The following is a 22764-nucleotide window of genomic DNA, read 5'->3' on the forward strand; positions in this document are numbered from 1 at the left end:
TCAGGAGAAGAGAGACAGAGACCGAGAAGAGAGTTTCAAAACGAGATGAGAAAGAGGTTTGTAATGATGTGCATGCAACTGTTGAACATTTATTTTCACTACCGGTGCATTAGCAGATCTTATAAAACGGACATTTTCTATAGTAAAACCACCGATCTGTGTCGGCAATTGGAAATAAAGAATATGTTCACATCTGACTTTAATATAGTTCAGTATTTAATTAATTACATACTGCATGGACAGTATGCAAGTAAGCAAAACTGTTAATCAGTATATCATAACAAAACACACCTGTTCTTTGCTCAGATTTCAGTCAAGATCCAATCAGATTCGTTCTTACAAATGTGTTGAATAAGAATATATTTATTTTACCTTTCCTGTAGAACTATAGGTTCCAGAGTCACAATTAGAATATATATTTTACTTTTCCTGTAGAGCTGTAGGTTCCAGGGTCACAATTAGAATGTATATTTTACCTTTCCTGTAGAGCTGTAGGTTCCAAGGTCACAATTACAATGTATATTTTACCTTTTCTGTAAAGCTGTTGGTTTCAAGGTCACAATTACAATGTATATTTTACCTTTCCGGTAGAGCTGTAGGTTCCAGAGTCACAATTAGAATGTATATTTTACCTTTCCTGTAGAGCTGTAGGTTCCAGGGTCACAGCTGACTGGTGTAGCAGATGGATCATTGCATGATTTCCCAGCCGGGCAGAGAGAACAGGATGATGCTTTAATATCACTGTATGTACCTAGTTTGATAGAAAATAGTTTATTACTATTAATATATTATACAAAACAGGACCATGATTTTTAGCACCATATGTATCTAGTAGAATAGGAAATAGTTAGTACCAACAGTATTAATTTATTAATATATCACAAGAGAGAACAGGATGATGTTTTACTACCACTGAATATACTTAGTATAACTGGAAATACTACTATTGATATATTACAAGAAAAAGCAGGACTGCCACAATGCTTTCACAACACTAAATGAACCTAGTATGATAGAAAATAATATATCAATAAACAAAGTGCATTACTGTTAAATAAATATGCTAAACCAATACCTACATCACAGGACGTACACTTTGATTTGGCGGTGTGAGAAAAGATTACAGAGAGCAGTACGATTTTACAACAGTAATAAATTTAAAGTTTGCTTTTGTTTAACGACACCACAAGAGCACATTGATTAATTAATCATCGGCTTTCAGGATGTCAAACATTTGGTAATTCTGACACAGTCATCAGAGGAAACTTGCTACATTTTTCTTAATGCAGCGAGGGATCTTTTATATGCACTTTCCAACAGACAGGAAAACAAATACCACAGCCTTTAATCAGTTGTGGTGCACTGGCAAAACGGTTCCACTGAGGTAGTTCAATCCTGCGACACAAACACCTCAAGTAAGCACTATCGCGTCGCCTAATAAATTTAATGCAGGTATCTAGTATGGAAAATACTTCATCAATGAAGCAACTGTATTGCTCTTAAATGGGTACATACAAGCTTTTCAAGTTGATTCAGCATAGTGAGAAAACACTACAGAGGGCAATACAATTGTTCAACACTATTAAATGAACCTAGTGTGATGGAAAATAGTTTATCAATAAACCAATTGAATTGCTGTTAAATGAGTCCACACAAACCAATACCTACATCATAGGCTCTGAATGTTGATTTTACAACAATGAAAAAACATTAAACAGAACAGTACAATTTTTACACTACTAAATGTACCTCGTGTGATAGAAAATAGTTTATCAATAAACCAATTGTATATGCTGTTAAATAAGTCCACATAAACCAATACCTGCATCACAGGCTGTGCAAGTTGATTCGGCAACGCGTGAGAAGGTTCCAGCAAGACAATCTGTCGGGGTGATGAAGCTGGATCCGTCAAAACATTTCTGACCTGCAGGGCACTGTTGGCATGACCCAGCCCCAGAACTGCTGTAGTAACCATTGGGACAACTCTAGAATGAAAAACAAAAACAACCCATAAACACGTAGCAAAGAGACAACTATACAAATAAACATCCACCATAATTAAATCATTTAACAGAGAGACAGCTATAGATACATTAACACCCATGTTTCACAATTAATAAAAAAAAGCCCATGTTTCACACTACTTGGCAGGAATCTATATCCCATACAGGGCTAGCTCTGGGTGTATAGAAAAGTTTGCCAAATTATCTATTAAATTTTAAAACTTGCTGAAACCCACCATTATTTTCCATAAAATATCAATCATTATATGAAATTCTTTCGCCAAATTGAAATAAAATTCGCCAGTTGTGTTTCAAATTCTTAACTGGCGAATTTGGCAAGTGCCAGAGCTAGCCCTGCCCATGCAAGCTGACAGAGCTCAATTTCGACCCATGCTGTCAGTTCAGTTTAACTCTTTTGGTGTCACCCAAGCCTAAGGAATTTAACCTGCAGAGCCAGCTAAGTATAAGCAAAGAAAGAAAGAAATGTTTTATTTAACGACGCACTCAACACATTTTATTTGCAGTTATATGGCATTAGTCATATGGTTAAGGACCACACAGATATTGAGAGAGGAAACCTGCTGTCGCCACTTCATGGGCTACTCTTTTCGGTTAGCAGCAAGGGATCTTTTAAATGCACCATCCCACAGACAGGATAGCACATACCACGGCCTTTGATATACCCAGTCATGATGTACTGGTTGGAACAAGAAATAGCCCAATGGGTCTACCGACGGGGATCGATCCCACACCGACCGTGCATCGAGCGAATGCTGTACTACTGGGCTACGTCCCGCCCCGCTGTCAGTTCAGTTTAACTCTTTTGGCATCACCCAAGCCTAAAGAATTAAACCTGCAGAGCCAGCTAAGTATAAGCATGCACAGTGTTGGGTCATGCACTTTGAAGACATCCATAATCATGAACATCGGTGCAGGTCTGGCCATTCAGGCTCTCGCTAAATATTATTGTTAATCAGTGCCTCAGAGACAAGAGACCGGCCTCGGTGGCGTCGTGGTTAAGCCATCGGTCTACAAGCTGGTAGGTACTGGGTTCGGATCCCAGTCGAGGCATGGGATTTTTAATCCAGATACCGACTCCAAACCCTGAGTGAGTGCTCCGCAAGGCTCAATGGGTAGGTGTAAACCACTTGCACCAACCAGTGATCCATAACTGGTTCAACAAAGGCCATGATTTGTGCTATCCTGTCTGTGGGAAGCGCAAATAAAAGATCCCTTGCTGCCTGTCGTAAAAAGAGTAGCCTATGTGGCAACAGCGGGTTTCCTCTAAAAAACAGTGTCAGAATGACCATATGTTTGACGTCCAATAGCCGATAAGATAAAAAAAATCAATGTGCTCTAGTGGCGTCATTAAATAAAACAAATTTTAGTTTTAGTTCAGAGACAAGAGATTACATGAGAAAACAACTAAAATCTCAAACCCCTTTTAAGGGAATTTTCACTTAACCCACACTGTCTATGAGTTGAGTTATGGGACAACAGGACAATATTATTGTTACTCAGTGCCTCAGAGACAAGAGATTACATGAGAAAACAACTAAAATCTCAAACCCCTTTTAAGGGACCTTTCACTTAACCCACACTGTCTATGAGTTGAGTTATGGGACAACAGGACAATATTATTGTAACTCAGTGCCTCAGAGCCAAGAGATTACATGAGAAAACAACTAAAATCTTAAACCCCTTTTAAGGGACCTTTCACTTAACCCACACTGTCTATGAGTTGAGTTATGGGACAACAGGACAATATTATTGTTACTCAGTGCCTCAGAGACAAGAGATTACATGAGAAAACAACTAAAATCTCAAACACCTTTTAAGGGACCTTTCACTTAACCCACACTGTCTATGAGTTGAGTTATGGGACAACAGGACAATATTATTGTAACTCAGTGCCTCAGAGCCAAGAGATTACATGAGAAAACCAACTAAAATCTTAAACCCCTTTTAAGGGACCTTTCACTTAACCCACACTGTCTATGAGTTGAGTTATGGGACAACAGGACAATATAAAAGGTGGTGAGGAAATAAAAGAAGAGATGTAACTGGGAGGTGTGACCCCATCCTCTCCTAGCTACACAAGTGGGAAGAACACCAATTAGCTCTCCATAACGCATCTTCATAAATCAAGGCTAATATTCGTTCTCGTATTCAGCCTTGATACATGTCGTCAAGAAATCGTGCCACAAAATGCTTAAATTTCATTGGATGCGATGAGATCTGATTGCAACGAATTGCAACGCTCCTTATAGATTCCCTTGTTATTGTAAACACAGATGGCAGCGTCAGCATCCGTGGAAACGTGTCGTGTTTGTCACGATATGTTAAAAAAAAGGTTTCGGCGGTTAATTTTTGATATTGCTTTCAAGATTGTCACATGTTACCGATGCTGTGATTGGTCAGCGATGTCATCGTGTAAGGGACATAATCGGTGTTACAAATTTTCTTCCAATAGAGGGCGCTAGTAGTGGATATCAGTAATCTTGACTACATGTATCAAGGCTGAATACGAGGAACGAATATTAGCCTTGATTTATGAAGATGTCCACAACGAAGCACCATAATAAACACCAGTAAATAGAGAAAAATTACTGTGTTTTGTTTAATGACACCACTAGATCACATCAGCTATTGGATGTCAACCTTTTGGTAATTCTGACACATGGTCATCATAAGAAACCTGCTACATCTTTTTATTAACCACAAGGTTTCTTTTATATGCACCCTCCCACAAACAGGATAGCACGTACCACAGCCTTTGATATACCGGTCGTGGTGCACTGGCTGGAACGAGAAATAACCAATAGACCGACAGCGCATCAGGTGAGTGCTTTACCCCGAAAAATAGAAGAAGAAAAAAACTGCTTAATTTTTTCATTAGTAGCAAGGGATCTTTTATATGTACCATCCCAAAGACAGGATAACACGGCCTTTGATATACCAGTCGTGGTGTACTGGCTGGAATGAGAAATAGCCCAATGGGCCCACCGATGGGGATCAATCCCAGAAATTTCTTACTCTGCAGGCTGCCTCTCCTGCCAGGCTGAGGAATCCAGCGTTACAGCTGACCGGTGTCTGAGAAACGTCGAGACAAGATTTCCCCAGCGGGCAGCTCAGACAGTTCGTCTGTTTTGTCTGGTCCTGGTACGTCCCCGAGGGGCAGGCCTGTCGTCCCGAGATGGGTGATGGACACGCATATCCAACAGGGCAGTCCACACAACCAGTTCCATTTGAGTACTGCCCACTCTGAATGAAATTACAAAAATAATATTAAATTAATGTCATTACATATTACATGTATTATATATTAAGAAGTATTATTATAAATGAAATAATAAAAATAATAATATTCAAAGGATATAAATGAAGTAAAATGGTTGTTACTATTATTATTTTAAGGATATAAATAATAAACTTCAAATCTAAGAATAAAAAACTGAATAAAAATAATTCTTTGAAAATACCTACAAACTGAATAAAAATAATTATTTGAGTATACCTACAAATTGAATAAAAATAATTCTTTTAGAATACCTACAAAAAATCCATATTACTAAAACAAAAATGAAATAAAAAAAAGAAACATTATTATGTCTACCGGGTATTAGGATAAACCTTAAATAAAATAATAATAATATCATTATACATCATTCTTTATTATATAACATTTAGTGAAATATCTTAAAATATCAGTGAAATAAAAGTGTTATCAGTCACTCAGTGACGATAACACATTTTAGAGTGAAAATTTCACTCTAAAATGTGTTATCGTCACTGTAGAAAATGTTACCTTCACTGTAAGAAAGCTGAACTAGTTTGCTGCTGGCATTTTAAAAATAAAGGTAAATTGCCAAAAGTTATATAATAAATAGAAAATTTCATGTTTTTCGTCAAATTTGTCCATATTGGACAAGAGGATATATATACAGGATATTTCATGTTTTTTGTCAAATATGATTTATATCTCATCTCGTGAAGTTTGCAATCATATCATACTCTTCACGCAAGCTAGACTCATGAGATATGATTGCAAACTTCACTTGATGAGATATAAATCATATTTGACAAAAAACATGAAATATCCTCTATATATATCCTCTTGTCCAATATGGATTTTCACCACAACATGAACTCGTACAGTAAAATTTCAGTATAAATAATGTCACATTAGTTTTCTAGGAATATACCAAATTCCCTTAAATAATTCATATTAACTATTAAAGAAAGTGTCTCATGACGCACCTAATACATTTTATGACATAAGAAACCAGTGGAAACAAATCTTAAAGTATTTAATTTTTTTAAAAGACCTCTTTGTTATAAAAGCTAAACTCTGTTCTACTGACCAGGCAGGACACTGGGCTTCCTCCAGAACAGATCTGACCAACTGGACACGCCTGACAAGCTGTGGCTCCTTCGTTAGAAAACTACAATAAGAAACGTGGATTAGCTTTAATTCCAACCAGAGAGCATAAATATACACATTTTCTATATTTCATTTCCAGGACTGTGGGTTAGTTGTTAGTTGGTTAGTGGGAGAGAAGAGGGTGTAGTGGCCTTACACCTATCCATAAGGCAGCGATCAGATTTATCCACTTTTTTCATCTGCACCCACACTTCCGCACACATTGTCCTTTGGAAGTTAGTGAATGTGCAAATACCTGTTCTTCACATTTACATCCGTCAGCAATGGTAATAAAATTTGGCGGACTATAGATAACTTAAGCAGAAGTGGGTGTGGATGAAAAATGACCCCCAGATAAACTCTTTTAGTACAGTGGCTTCACACTCAAAGTTGTTTGATGGGAGTTCATTTTATTTTCATGCTTATATAATTATATAAAAAAAATTATATCCATTTAGGATTCAAGTTGATAGGTATTACTTTACCCCTTTTTTTTGTACTTTTAAAATTATACAGTATTACACTCAACTCTCCAATGGCACACAGTACTGGCGATGCTGCTGGATATTTAATTATAAAGTACGACTCTCACCTCTCCACTGGCACACAGTACGGGTGACGCTGTTGGATATTTAATTATACAGTACGACTCTCACCTCTCCACTGGCACACAGTACGGGTGACGCTGATATAGATGTTGGATATTTAATTATAATGTACGACTCTCACCTCTCCACTGGCACACAGTACGGGTGACGCTGTTGGATATTTAATTATACAGTATGACTCTCACCTCTCCACTGGCACACAGTACGGGTGACGCTGTTGGATATTTAATTATACAGTACGACTCTCACCTCTCCACTGGCACACAGTACGGGTGACGCTGTTGGATATTTAATTATAAAGTACGACTCTCGCCTCTCCACTGGCACAGAGTACGGGTGACGCTGTTGGATATTTAATTATAATGTACGACTCTCACCTCTCCACTGGCACACAGTATGGGTGACGCGGTTGGATATTTAATTATAAAATACGACTCTCACCTCTCCACTGGCACACAGTACGGGTGACGCTGTTGGATATTTAATTATACAGTACGACTCTCATCTCTCCACTGGCACACAGTACGGGTGACGCTGTTGGATATTTAATTATACAGTATGACTCTCACCTCTCCACTGGCACACAGTACGGGTGACGCTGTTGGATATTTAATTATACAGTACGACTCTCACCTCTCCACTGGCACACAGTACGGGTGACGCTGTTTGATATTTAATTATAAAGTACGACTCCCACCTCTCCACTGGCACACAGTACGGGTGACGCTGTTGGATATTTAATTATAAAGTATGATTCTCACCTCTCCACTGGCATACAGTATATTTAATTATATAGTATGACTCTCACCTCTCCACTGGCACACAGTATGGGTGATGCTGTTGGATATTTAATTATACAGTATGACTCTCACCTCTCCACTGGCACACAGTACGGGTGACGCAGTTGGATATTTAATTATACAGTATGACTCTCACCTCTCCACTGGCACACAGTACGGGTGACGCAGTTGGATATTTAATTATACAGTATGACTCTCAACTCTCCACTGGCACACAGTACGGGTGACGCGGTTGGATATTTAATTATAAAGTATGACTCTCACCTCTCCACTGGCACACAGTACAGGTGACGCTGTTGGATCAGGACACTTTGATCCTGCTGGACAGATCGTGCACTGTATTGTAGCAGTTCCTGTGTTGTAGTAGCCAGACGGACACTGAAACAGTCCAAGTATTCAATAAAATAAAACAAAGTTTGTAGACAGTTGGCCAGATTTTAAACTGCATCTGACTGAAACAGTCCAAGTATTCAATAAAATAAAACAAAGTTTGTAGACAGTTGGCCAGATTTTAAACTGCATCTGACTGAAACAGTCAAAGTATTCAATAAAATAAAACAAAGTTTGTAGACAGTTGGCCAGATTTTAAACTGAATCTGACTGAAACAGTCCAAGTATTCAATAAAATAAAACAAAGTTTGTAGACAGATGGCCAGATTTTAAACTGCATCTGACTGAAACAGTCAAAGTATTCAATAAAATAAAACAAAATCTGGATTTTGATGGGCAGATTGTACACTGTATCTGACCAGTTTCAGTGTGGTATGTAGTACGTAGCCAGATGGACACTAAAACATTCAAGTCAAAGAATGAATGAATGAATGAATGAATGTTTAACGACACCCCAACACAAAAATACACATCGGCTATTGGGTTTCACAAATGGTAAGTATATGAATATATTATTTTTATATATTTATGTAAAATCACAGATTTTATGTATAATACAATACATAAAATCAAAGTACCAACTCAAATTATAAAGCAAAGCAAATTACCAGTAAATGGTCAAAAATACAAAACCATGATTAAATTCTAAAATATTTTGTTGTATTGGGTTCCATGCCACACCAAGATATCAGATCTGTCTAAAATCTCCTATATTTCATGGAATTTGTGTATTTTGTCTTTTTTTCCTTCTCTTATAAGCTTAATCCAATCTAATTAAAATTAGCTCCACTATTAAATGTGGATCTAACAGCAACCCCTTGGAGCTCATGTCCAGCTGACCTTTTATTCGACCAATCAAAACTTTATTTGCAAAATCATGCCAGTGATTTGAAAAGCATTTGAAAACATTCAGGATTATGCCAAGGGTATATGAAATAATTCGGGTGAATTACGAAGTATGCCGGAAACTAACTGCAATATAAAATTTTATATAAAATTATTTTTCAAGATGAAAAAAAACCGTGATGGTATAGCCATAAAATCTGTTTATACTAGTATACAATCCAAAGTTTATTATTGCACTTTTCCCCCTGTTTTTTCAATGCTGAAATAGATCTACAAGTTCGCCATTACATAAATAGTCTCGCCCAATATTTTTAGAATTTGTATGCTCCCAAATAACACTATAAAAGGCGAAGTGTAATTGGTCAATATTTAAATTGTTATTTATGAATGAAATGTCACCTGGACATGGGAGTCCACACAATGCTGTTAGATCTACTGGTAGACCAGTAGAGCTAATTTTAATCAGATTGAGATTAAACCTATGCATTTTCATACAAATATGTAACATCAAACTGGAGGGAAAGGAATATCATGCATTATTTCCTTCAAATGACCCAATTTCCAGTCAAATCTAACTAAATTTCCAGCAAGCTTGGCAGGTCAGGAAGATGTGTTTAACAAAGTCATTAATGAAACCAAAACAAAACAGAAGTCAATTAAACTGTTAATAAATTATTCATTTTTCAGTTACTATTCTAAAAAAAAAATTCTCTCCAAGTCATTAATGAAACCAAAACAATATAAAAATCAATAAACTGTTGATAAATTATACATTTCTCAGTTACTATTCTAAAAACAAAAGTTCTCTTTAAACTGCTCAAAAAAGCCTTTCCAGTTTTGTGTTCAGATTAAGGACACATTAATTATTTCAACCCTGTAGCCCTCTCGACCAGCCAATCTCCACAGAATGGCTAGTACTGTAAAGAAACCTAAGAGAAAATGGGCTAACTCATTAAATGTGATACACTCACCGATTTGCAGGCCTCCATTCCTCGGCCATCTTGGTACTGTCCTACAGGACAAGCTTTAGCACTCTGGGTACGGTCGGTGCACTTGTATCCTGGAGGAAAATCAAACACAGAATTGATTTTTATCATACACAAATTACATGTTTAGGATGACGTCTAATAACACTGTTTGTAGTTTAATATTTAATCAAGGCACACAAACACATACAGCTAAACATGTCTTATTAAGGCTATATATAAAAACAAACATAAGGTATAACATACTTTTACTCCATAATATTGATATAAAATAACAAAATAGACATTATAATAAGTTATAAATTACCATACTTCAACACTACAGAGTTAAACATAAAATATCAAAACAGACATCATAAGTTATAAAATATAATAATTTAACAAGCTAATGTTAAATATAAAATATGAATGCAGACATCATAAGTTATAAAGTAAACAATGTTGAATACAAAATATCAAAATAGACATAAGTTATAAATTAAATACCATACTTCAACACACAAATGTTGAATATAACATATCAAAAGAGACACAAGTTATAAAATACCATACTTTAAGACCACAAGATTATGTATAATCTATCAAAAGGGACAACATGTATCTTTAAATATTACCTTGTGCACACTCGGTACACGACGTCTGGCCAGTTCCTGTCTGGTAGTGTCCAGCCGCACATTGAATGGCCGAACCCATCCCATCTGTCGGACAGTAGTGACCTGCTTCACACGAGGTGCACGTGCTGGAACCATTGCTCGAGTACGTCCCGGCCGAACAAATAGAGGGTGCTGCGTCGGTCAGTCCGGGGCACTCATATCCTGCGGGGCAGCTGGTACAGAGGGTTGAACCGGAGGTGCTGTATTTCCCGGCCCCACACTGAGTTTCCGACGTGAAGTCACAATAGTACCCAGCACGACACTGCGTACAGCTGCCCTGACCTGGAGAACTGGTGTAAGATCCTGAAATAAGATTAGATGTGATGGTATTAGTAAAAGTTAAAAGTTTATTTGGTTTGAGGACACCACTAGAGCATATTGATTTATTAATTATTAGCTACTGGATGTCAAACATTTGTTAATTCTGAAATATAGTTTTAAAGAGGAAACCCACTACATTTTTTCCATTAGTAGCAAGGGGTCTTTTATATGCACCATCCCACTGACAGGATAGCACATACCACAGTCTTTGATATACCATAATGATTTCCCTAGAAATTAGGCAAGGCATGGTAGACCAATCACTTTTGGGGGATTCTCACCATTTTCGGGGCACTTGTTTTTCATTAAAAATACACAAAAATTAATTGAAATAAACATTAATGTAATTTATGTTCTTGCTTCAATAAATGAATAGCAAAAGATATAAAAGGCATATTTTATTAATTAATAATACCTTTTTGGGTGCTTTATAAAGGCAATTTTATAATTAATTACTGAAAAAGGCTTGTTTAATCTCAGGTCAGCATGGCACTGATTAAGGCAAGATGGTGCTAGACTATCGAGGCATGCTGCTGCACCATGCTAAAACAAGCTAGGGAAAACACTATACCAGTTGTGTTGGACTGGCTGGAATGAGAAATAACCCAATGGGCCCAATGAATGGGAAGTGATCATAGACGGATCGTGCATCAGACGAGCACTTGATCATTGGGCTACATACTGCCCCTGATAGTATTAATAAAGTCATGACAAATATTTAATTTGATAATTATGATGATATCAAACCAGTCCTGAAAAATGGTTGGATGACTGATACATATTTTAAGTAAAATAAAGTAAACTTTAAGAAAAGAAAACAGATTTTACTTTGAAAAATAAAAAGTATGTTGAATTTTTGCCTAAAGTAAATAGAAGATTTTTAAAGGGAAATATTTATTTTATCTGGCAATATATCCAATCATCCAAGGTACATTATTATTCCATTTAACAGTATCGGTATGCCAATTTATTAATGGGATATAATTAACAATTCAAGGGGCATAATTATTATAACTAAGGGATGTAATTATTCCATCTGGCAATATGTCTAGTTTAGAGACATAATTATTTCTTCTGGCAATACCACCATTCATTGTTGAGATACACTTCATTTATAAATTCATTCTTTGCACATAATTATTTTATCTAGCAATAAGTCAATTCAGTCCAGGGACTTAATTATTTCATCTGGTAATAATTACAAGAGTGTCAAATAATTCTAGGGATTTGAATATTATTCATAAAAAAAAATTAATATCTGTATCAAAAAAATATCTGTAACATATGCAATAAATACTTTTATTCTAATCAGGAATTTAAATGGGCAGTGAAGAGCTTCCATCCAAATGTAAATAATAACAATTAAAGTGCACAAACTGTTGGTATAATCTAGTAAATGCAATACACACATTCTTCCTTATAATCAATTAGAAACATAACTATTAAACAATTAAAGGGACATTCCTGAGTTTGCTGCATTATAAGATGTTTCTGACCGATACAATATTTCTACGATTAAACTTACATATTAAATATATACTCTTCAAAAAAAGAAACGCAAAAGGGTACAAATGGGTTATAACTCCGATTTTATGCTTCCTACCGGTTCATGCTTTGTGAATATAAGGTCATTGCATGTCCCAAACACATTCCCACGGTTACATTCGATAAAATGCAGCTACTGTACAATAAAGTTCCAAAATGTAAATATTCGCAAAAACGCAGCCACGTGCAAACCATGTCACCACTGCACGTGCGCTGTCTGCACGTGCAACATGAACACCGACAGTATAAAAGTGCAGGGTGTTCGCTTGCCTGGCCTCTGTATCTGGCCGACAGTTGACAATCCAGGACATGCCACGTCTCAGTGAACCGCAGAGAAACAATGCCATCGGCCGACTAGACGCAGGCGAATCCAGAACGGCCGTTGCCAGGGCATTCCACGTGTCCCCAAGCACCATCTCCAGACTGTGGGACCGTTACCAGCAACATGGATCAACACGTGACCTCCCTAGATCCGGTCGACCACGGGTCACTACCCCCGGGCAGGACCGCTACATCCGGGTACGCCACCTTCGGGAACGATTGACTACTGCCACCTCCACAGCCGCAGCAATACCAGGTTTGCGCAGGATATCCGACCAGACCGTACGGAACCGCCTACGTGAGGTAGGAATTCGTGCCAGACGTCCAGTTCGAGGTGTCATCTTAACACCACAACACCGTCGACTCCGACTGCAGTGGTGCCAGATTCATCGACAATGGCCTCAACTGCGATGGAGACAGGTGTGGTTCAGTGACGAGTCCCGATTTCTGCTCCGACGTCATGATGGAAGATGTCGCGTGTATAGGCGTCGTGGTGAACGTTATGCGGCAAACTGCATGCAGGAAGTGGACAGATTCGGCGGGGGTAGTGTCATGGTGTGGGCAGCCATCTCACACACTGGCAGAACTGACCTGGTCCACGTGCAGGGCAACCTGAATGCACAGGGCTACATTGACCAGATCCTCCGGCCACACATCGTTCCAGTTATGGCCAACGCCAACGCAGTGTTCCAACATGACAACGCCAGGCCTCACACAGCACGTCTCACAACGGCTTTCCTACAGAACAACAACATTAATGTCCTTCCTTGGCCATCGATATCACCGGATTTGAACCCAATTGAGCATCTATGGGACGAGTTGGACCGACGCCTCCGACAGCGACAACCACAGCCCCAGACCCTGCCCGAGCTGGCAGCAGCCTTGCAGGCCGAGTGGGCCACCATCCCCCGGGACGTCATCCGTACTCTGGTTGCTTCAATGGGCAGGCGGTGCCAGGCAGTTGTCAACACACGCGGAGGCCACACCCGGTATTGACTCCAGATGACCTTGACCTTGGTGGTGTGTCCTATCACTTACTCACAATGGACTAGAGTGAATTGTGAACAATCCTGCAACATTTGGTAATTATCGGACTCACCATTCAATAATTAAATCAATTCTCCAAATGTTACGACAATGTGGTTTTGCGTTTCTTCTTTTGAAGAGTATATTTTCTTGTTTAGAATAGCAGTGTCTGTGTATTCAATGTGTTTCTGGTCATCTTAATATTTGTAAAAAGCCCAAACTGGATTTTGTCTTCAAATAATTTTGTACATACGAAAAAAAAACCCATTTAGGAAATAAAATGAAATTTAACCTAGTACACATATTAGAATGATCAGAAACATGTTTAATATACAGCCACTAATATGATATGCAGAAAAATATATTTGGTATGTAATTATAATCGTTAAAAAGTCTGTTAGTCGATAACATCTTAAAAATTGCAGCAAACTTAGGAATGTCCCTTTAATCGCACACATTTTAAATAACTATTAATTGAAGTCATGTACATACCCAGTACATTAAATATACAATCAGAAAACTAAATAACTAGTATTTCACCGCAAAACAAATCAATTAGTACTTTTATTACAAACAAAACAGCTAGTATTTTTATTATAAAACAAATCAACTAGTACTTTAATTAAAAAACATAATAACTAGTACTTTTATTATAAAACAAATCAGCTAGTATTTTCACTACAAAACAAAACATGCATGCGTCATTAAAAGTAAGTTGTTCATGCGCTACTATATAGAAGACTAAACCACTATTCTTGATTTAGGTGCTACTAGAAGACTAAACCTCTATTCTTGATTTAGGTGCTACTAGAAGACTGAACCGCTATTCTTGATTTAGGTGCTACTAGATGATTGAACCACTATTCTTGATTTAGGTGCTACTAGAAGACTGAACCGCTATTCTTGATTTAGGTGCTACTAGATGACTAAACCGCTATTCTTGATTTAGGTGCTACTAGATGACTAAACCACTATTCTTGATTTAGGTGCTACTAGATGACTAAACCACTATTCTTGATTTAGGTGCTACTAGAAGACTGAACCGCTATTCTTGATTTAGGTGCTACTAGATGACTAAACCACTATTCTTGATTTAGGTGCTACTAGAAGACTGAACCGCTATTCTTGATTTAGGTGCTACTAGATGACTAAACCGCTATTCTTGATTTAGGTGCTACTAGATGACTAAACCACTATTCTTGATTTAGGTGCTACTAGATGACTGAACCGCTAGTTTTGATTTAGGTGCTATTAGAAGACTGAACCACTATTCTTGATTTAGGTGCTACTAGAAGACTAAACCCGCTATTCTTGATTTAGGTGGTACTAGAAGACTAAACCGCTATTCTTGATTTAGGTGCTACTAGATGATTGAACCACTATTCTTGATTTAGGTGCTACCAGAAGACTAAACCACTATTCTTGATTTAGGTGCTACTAGATGATTGAACCACTATTCTTCATTTAGGTGCTACTAGATGACTAAACCACTGTTCTTGATTTAGGTGCTACTAGATGACTAAACTGCTATTCTTGATTTAGGTGCTACTAGATGATTGAACCACTATTCTTCATTTAGGTGCTACTAGATGACTAAACCACTGTTCTTGATTTAGGTGCTACTAGATGACTAAACTGCTATTCTTGATTTAGGTGCTACTAGATGACTAAACCACTATTCTTGATTTAGGTGCTACTAGAAGACTGAACCGCTAGTTTTGATTTAGGTGCTATTAGAAGACTGAACCACTATTCTTGATTTAGGTGCTACTAGATGACTAAACCGCTATTCTTGATTTAGGTGCTACTAGAAGACTAAACCCGCTATTCTTGATTTAGGTGGTACTAAAAGACTAAACCACTATTCTTGATTTAGGTGCTATTAGAAGACTAAACCACTATTCTTGATTTAGGTGCTACTAGATGACTAAACCACTATTCTTGATTTAGGTGCTACTAGAAGACTAAACCACTATTCTTGATTTAGGTGCTATTAGAAGACTAAACCACTATTCTTGATTTAGGTGGTACTAGAAGACTAAACCGCTATTCTTGATTTAGGTGCTACTAGATGACTAAACCACTATTCTTGATTTAGGTGCTACTAGAAGACTGAATCGCTAGTTTTGATTTAGGTGCTATTAGAAGACTGAACCACTATTCTTGATTTAGGTGCTACCAGAAGACTGAACCACTATTCTTGATTTAGGTGCTACTAGAAGACTAAACCACTATTCTTGATTTAGGTGCTACTAGAAGACTGAACCGCTATTCTTGATTTAGGTGCTACTAGATGATTGAACTGCTATTCTTGATTTAGGTGCTACTAGATGATTGAACCGCTATTCTTGATTTAGGTGCTACTAGATGATTGAACCGCTATTCTTGATTTAGGTGCTACTAGAAGACTAAACCACTATTCTTGATTTAGGTGCTACTAGAAGACTAAACCACTATTCTTGATTTAGGTGCTACTAGAAGACTAAACCACTATTCTTGATTTAGGTGGTACTATTCTTGATTTAGGTGGTACTAAAAGACTAAACCACTGTTCTTGATTTAGGTGGTACTAAAAGACTAAACCACTGTTCTTGATTTAGGTGCTACTAGATGACTAAACCACTATTCTTGATTTAGGTGCTACTAGAAGACTAAACCACTATTCTTGATTTAGGTGCTACTAGATGACTAAACCACTATTCTTGATTTAGGTGCTACTAGAAAACTAAACCACTATTCTTGATTTAGGTGCTACTAGATGATTGAACCACTATTCTTGATTTAGGTGCTACTAGAAGACTGAACCACTATTCTTGACTTAGGTGCTATTAGAAGACTAAACCACTATTCTTGATTCATGTGCTACTAAAAAGCTAAACTACTATTTATGATTCATGTGCTATAAGAAGACTGCACCAGTTCTTTTGGTCTGTGTGCTATAAGAAGACTAAACCACTATTCTTGGTTCATGTGCTGTTAAAAGACTAAATCATCATGCACTTTTTTAATTTCATGCAGTTAGAAGCCTAAACCACTAGTCTTTTTAATCAGGTGCTGTTAGCAGTGTAAGAAAACCACTCCTGTGTCATGATCACATGCAGTGCCGGTCTACCTATGGGGCAGTTCGTGCAGCCGTAGTCCCCTTGCAAGCTGAAAGATCCTGCAGCACAGTCTGGAGGAGTGGTAGTGATGGTTGTCACATTGCTGCAATCCTTTCCCGCTGGACAGACAGTGCAGACGTCTGCTCCAGACAGACTGAAGAATCCAGCAGCACATGGTTGACAGCCTACGTCTCCTTCCTTGCTGTAGGTCCCCGGAGTACACACTGGGAGGCTGGCTGTTGCTAAAGCAGAGTTGGTGCAGTCACGGCCGGCTGGACACTTGGTGCACGTTGTAGCACCAGCATCACTATGGTAACCTGCTTCACAAGATGTGCATCCCGTATCGCCTACATTGCTGAATGTTCCAGCAGGGCACAGAGGAGGATCAGAACCCAACACGGCAGGATCAATGCAGTTACTTCCACCAGGACAAACTGTACACAATCCTGCCCCAGTTTTGCTGTAGTACCCAGAAAGACATGGACTGCAAACAGTTTCGCCCGCCTTGCTGTAAGTTCCTGGGGCACAGTCCGTTAGTGTATCACCACTGCAACTTTTCCCCGCAGGACAGATTGTACAGCTTGTAGAACCTGCAGAGCTGTAGTAGGCAGCTTCACACTGGGTGCAACCGGAATCACCTTCATTACTGAATGTTCCTGCTGGGCAGTCGACTGGCACTGAACCAGTTACAGCTGGATCAGAGCAGTTCTTTCCAGCTGGGCAGATCGTACAGATGCCTGCTGTAGATTGGCTGTAATACCCAGAAAGACACGAACTACAGTTTGATTCTCCTTCCTTGCTGAAGGTTCCTGGGGCACAGTTTGTAAGTGTATCACTAATGCAGCTTTGGCCTGCAGGACAAATGGTACAACTTGTAGCACCAGCTGAACTGTAGTATCCACCAAGACACTGGGTACATCCTTGGTCTCCCTCATTACTGAATTTTCCTGCTGGGCAGTCATCTGGAACCGAAACAGTTACAGCTGGATCTGAGCAGTTCTTTCCAGCCGGGCAGATCGTACAAATATCTGCTGCTGAGTTACTGTAATATCCAGAGAGACAGGTTTTGCAGGTCAGTTCCCCTGCCTTGCTGTAAGTGCCTGCACTGCAGTCTGTCAATACATCCCCACTGCAACTCTTTCCTCCTGGACAAACTGTGCAGCTGCTTGATCCCAATGAGCTGTAATATCCTCCATCACACTGAGTACAGCCGGAGTCACCTTCTTTACTGAATGTTCCCACAGGACAGTCATCTGGTAATACACCAGTTACAGCCGGATCAGAGCAGTTCTTTCCAGCTGGGCAGATCGTACAGATACCTGCTGTAGATTGGCTGTAATACCCAGAAAGACACGAACTACAGTTTGATTCTCCTTCCTTGCTGAAGGTTCCTGGGGCACAGTTTGTAAGTGTATCACTAATGCAGCTTTGGCCTGCAGAACAGATGGTACAACTTGTAGCGCCAGCTGAACTGTAGTATCCACTAATGCACTGGGTACATCCTTGATCACCCTCATTACTGAACGTTCCTGCTGGGCAGTTGTCTGGAACAGAACCAGTTACAGCTGGATCTGAGCAGTTCTTTCCAGCCGGGCAGATGGTACATATATCTGCTGCTGAGTTACTGTAATATCCAGAGAGACAGGTTTTACAGATCAGTTCCCCTGCCTTGCTGTAAGTGCCTGCACTGCAGTCTGTCAATACATCCCCACTGCAACTCTTTCCTCCTGGACAAACTGTGCAGCTGCTTGATCCCAATGAGCTGTAATATCCTCCATCACACTGAGTACAGCCGGAGTCACCTTCTTTACTGAATGTTCCCACAGGACAGTCATCTGGTAATACACCAGTTACAGCCGGATCAGAGCAGTTCTTTCCAGCTGGGCAGATCGTACAGATGCCTGCTGTAGATTGGCTGTAATACCCAGAAAGACACGAACTACAGTTTGATTCTCCTTCCTTGCTGAAGGTTCCTGGGGCACAGTTTGTAAGTGTATCACTAATGCAGCTTTGGCCTGCAGGACAAATGGTACAACTTGTAGCGCCAGCTGAACTGTAGTATCCACTAATGCACTGGGTACATCCTTGATCACCCTCATTACTGAACGTTCCTGCTGGGCAGTCATCTGGAACAGAACCAGTTACAGCTGGATCTGAGCAGTTCTTTCCAGCCGGGCAGATGGTACAAATATCTGCTGCTGAGTTACTGTAATATCCAGAGAGACAGGTTTTGCAGATCAGTTCCCCTGCCTTGCTGTAAGTGCCTGCACTGCAGTCTGTCAATACATCTCCACTGCAACTCTTTCCTCCTGGACAAATTGTACAGCTACTTGATCCTACTGAGCTGTAATATCCACCATCACACTGAGTACAGCCAGAGTCACCTTCTTTACTGAATGTTCCCACATCACAGATGGGTGGATCTGTGCCAGTCACAGCAGGGTCTGAGCAGTTCTTTCCAGCGGGACAGATGGTGCATATTCCAGCTCCCACTTTGCTATAATAACCAGGCAGGCAGCTCCAACAACTGGCATCACCTTCGCGGCTGTATGTCCCAGGAACGCAGTCCGACAGACTCCCAGAGATCAAGGCAGGATCAGTGCAGTCCTTGCCAGCTGGGCAGATGGTACAGACCGATGCAGCTGCTGAGCTGTAGTAGCCACTGGGGCAGTTACTGCATCCAGCATTTCCATCAGTGCTGAATGTTCCGGCTGGGCAATCGGCAGGATCTGTTCCGAGTACAGCAGCACTGCTACAGTTCTTTCCTGCTGGACATATCGTGCAGTTTGCCTCTGCTGCTCTGCTAAAGTATCCTGCAGCACAATTCGAACAAGAGCCGACTCCCTCGGCACTGTACATTCCTGCTGGACAATCTGGGAGGGAGGATAACAGAAGAGCTGGGTTTGAGCAATCCTTGCCAGCAGGGCAAATGGTACAAGCTGCAGCAGCCCCAGGGCTGTAATATCCTGTTGCACAGTTTGTGCATGCAGCTGAACCTTCGGCACTGTAAGTTCCTGCTGGACAGTCTGGGAGGGAGGATAACGGAAGAGCAGGGTTGGTGCAGTCCTTGCCAGCAGGGCAAATGGTACAAGCTGCAACAGATCCAGGGCTGTAGTATCCTGTGGGGCAGTTTGTACAGCTGGAATCTCCCTCTGCACTGTAGCTGCCTGCCTCGCAGTCAGGTGGATTTGATCCCGAGACTGCTGGATCCGTGCAGTTCTTTCCTGCTGGACATATTGTGCAGCTACCTGCACCTGTCTTGCTGTAATAACCTGTTAGAGAGTGCCATATTTGTAAACACATTCATAATGACATGGTAAACTGCAAATTGGTCAAATTAAACCACAGAGATAAGACCAATACTAAATGTATGGAAACTAATACAATTATAAATTATAACTAAGAAGTGATACAATATGATACATTATATATATTAAAATGCATATCTATAATGCATTATATTTTTCACAAATATTACAAAGATTTAAAAGATCAGAAATAATTTAAAGTAGCAAACAATATAACAGATCATAAAACAAATTATGAATGCATAATATAATTTTTTTAATTTTGTTTTTTTACAAAAATGCTATTCCTGGAAAATAATGCATTGAATTAACTGAATAATAGTTATAAATATAAAAACACAAGTTATTTTATATCATATAAAAACAAATCTTGTAAAATTAGCTTCTGCAAAATATAACTTCAGTTTATACATGCTTTTGAGTTTCAGCTATAACAAGAACATATAGTAAAATTTGCTTCTGCAAAAAATATAATTTCAGTTTACACATTGTAAACAAGCATTTTGAGTTATAGCTATATAAAAAAAAACACTACACACAAAATTAGTGGTGCCAAAAGAGGAAAAAAGGGTGCTTGTTTAAGAACAACTATTAAGGGTCTCACATAGTAATTGTGTACTTAGTAGAGTTTTAAAGAAGAAAACTGATGCTGCCAAATAGACAACTTTTTCTAATTAGCAATCAATTATGCAACTTTTTCTGTTTGCAGCCAAATTTAATAGGCAACTTTTTCCAATTAGCAACAAGAGATCTTTTAGATTCCCACAGAAAGAAAAGCATACACTTGTTATGGGTCAATAAAACATCATTATATACTGAGAATTGACGGAGGTTACATGCGATACTAAAGACAATTACATTAATAAAAACACTGGTTTTGTTTTATTTTAATCAATTCTATAGGCGTTGTATTCAAGAGTAGACAACTTTAACACAACTAGTAGCATGAAATATTAAAAACAATTACTGCAATAAAAACACTTGGTTTTTGTTTTATTTTAATTAATTCTATAGGTGTTGTATTCAAGAGTAGATAACTCAATACACAGCAGGTAATCAATCTACATGCCAATGGACCTGAGTAAAATAATCTACCACTGAAATAATCTATTGCTCTGCAATAACTGAGAACAATGAAACACCACACACAAAACTTGAATGCCAGGCTGTACGGCCTGGTGTTTATAAATCTTTTTGAGTCTAGACGCGAGACTAACAGAGTCTGAGACGTGAACGTTATGGCAACGCCATACAAATTGTATGGGTGTGTTATCATTAGAGATTGAGTCTGGACTCTAAAACGTAGGACACCCAAAGTAGGGATCTAAACTTTTGTAAAAACTTTAAAATGTTCCCCCATTTGATTCAGTTTACCATGTTTTCTGGTCTCTAGTGTTTTTATCTATCTGAAACAGGAACTTTTAAATAACAAGGGCACTTTGTTATATAGCTATATGGTCTTGATTGCAAGGTAATCTGAACCACAAAACTGTAATATATGGTCAGGGCCGTATCTCTGCACAATACAGAATCCAATGGGCATTTGGCATAATAGTGGTTGATTCTATGTATCTCTATCTTGAGCATCTTCTATAGGATAGCCACTCCCAAGGAGATCCTTTACTGAAGATTTTATCTCTCTTGCATTGCCAAAAAGAGGACTGCCATTCAGACTAGTTTACTAAATCAAAATTAGCACCAGACAGAGCTCATTAGAATAAATATACAGCTGTGATGACATGCACTCATGGATCACTGTCACAGCACTAATAAAACTTTTAGAGTCGCAACTCAAAACTCTACTAGTCTGAGACTTTAACATCATGGCAACGCCATATAAATGGTATGCATGTGATGTCATTTGAGATCGAGTCTGGACTCAACGTTTTATTAGCACGGGCCCAGGTATTCGTGAACACCTGATAAATGTACGAAGAGTGAATGACAGAAATTAATGGCAGAGTACAGTAAAAATATTATTAGACTAGTACATATTGAGGTAACTAATGAGAGCATCAAACAAAGAACTTGAGTGATGGGTATCACCTGATAAGTGCTTAAAAAGGAAATTAGTAATCAAAGTGTGTGACGAATAAGTCGGAGCCAGAAATGAGTTGTGTAAAAGAAAGGAATATTTGGATAACGACATCTCATCAAACTGACTATATAATCAAAAAGTATTCACTCAGGACATATATGACTGTGATAGTAACTGGTAACTTGTTTAATATCCTCTACATATGTTTTTTTTGTCGTGTTCTTTGGTAAAAATTTCTTTAGAGTAAGTTTGTTTTGTTTAATGACACCACTAGAGCATACTGATTTATTAAATAATCGGCTATTGGATGTTAAACATTTGGTAATTTTGACATATAGTCTTAGAGAGGAAACCCACTACATTTTTCCATTAGTAGCAAATGATCTTTTATATGC

At 38.7% G+C, this 22764-nt stretch overlaps 1 protein-coding gene across 1 annotated transcript in view; it reads right to left on the bottom strand.

Annotated features, from left to right (window-relative positions):
* LOC121388636 overlaps window positions 1–22764 on the bottom strand; it is a 207172-nt gene that overhangs the window by 157119 nt on the left and 27289 nt on the right. Inside the window, 9 exon segments of the mRNA XM_041520062.1 lie at window positions 633–751; window positions 1823–1985; window positions 5040–5267; window positions 6368–6448; window positions 8099–8212; window positions 10042–10130; window positions 10671–11012; window positions 17035–19176; window positions 19774–20295. Coding sequence (XP_041375996.1) covers window positions 633–751; window positions 1823–1985; window positions 5040–5267; window positions 6368–6448; window positions 8099–8212; window positions 10042–10130; window positions 10671–11012; window positions 17035–19176; window positions 19774–20295 — 3800 coding nt within the window.

This window comes from Gigantopelta aegis, chromosome 2 (genome assembly GCF_016097555.1).
Source record: "Gigantopelta aegis isolate Gae_Host chromosome 2, Gae_host_genome, whole genome shotgun sequence".
Lineage (NCBI taxonomy): Eukaryota > Metazoa > Mollusca > Gastropoda > Neomphalida > Peltospiridae > Gigantopelta > Gigantopelta aegis.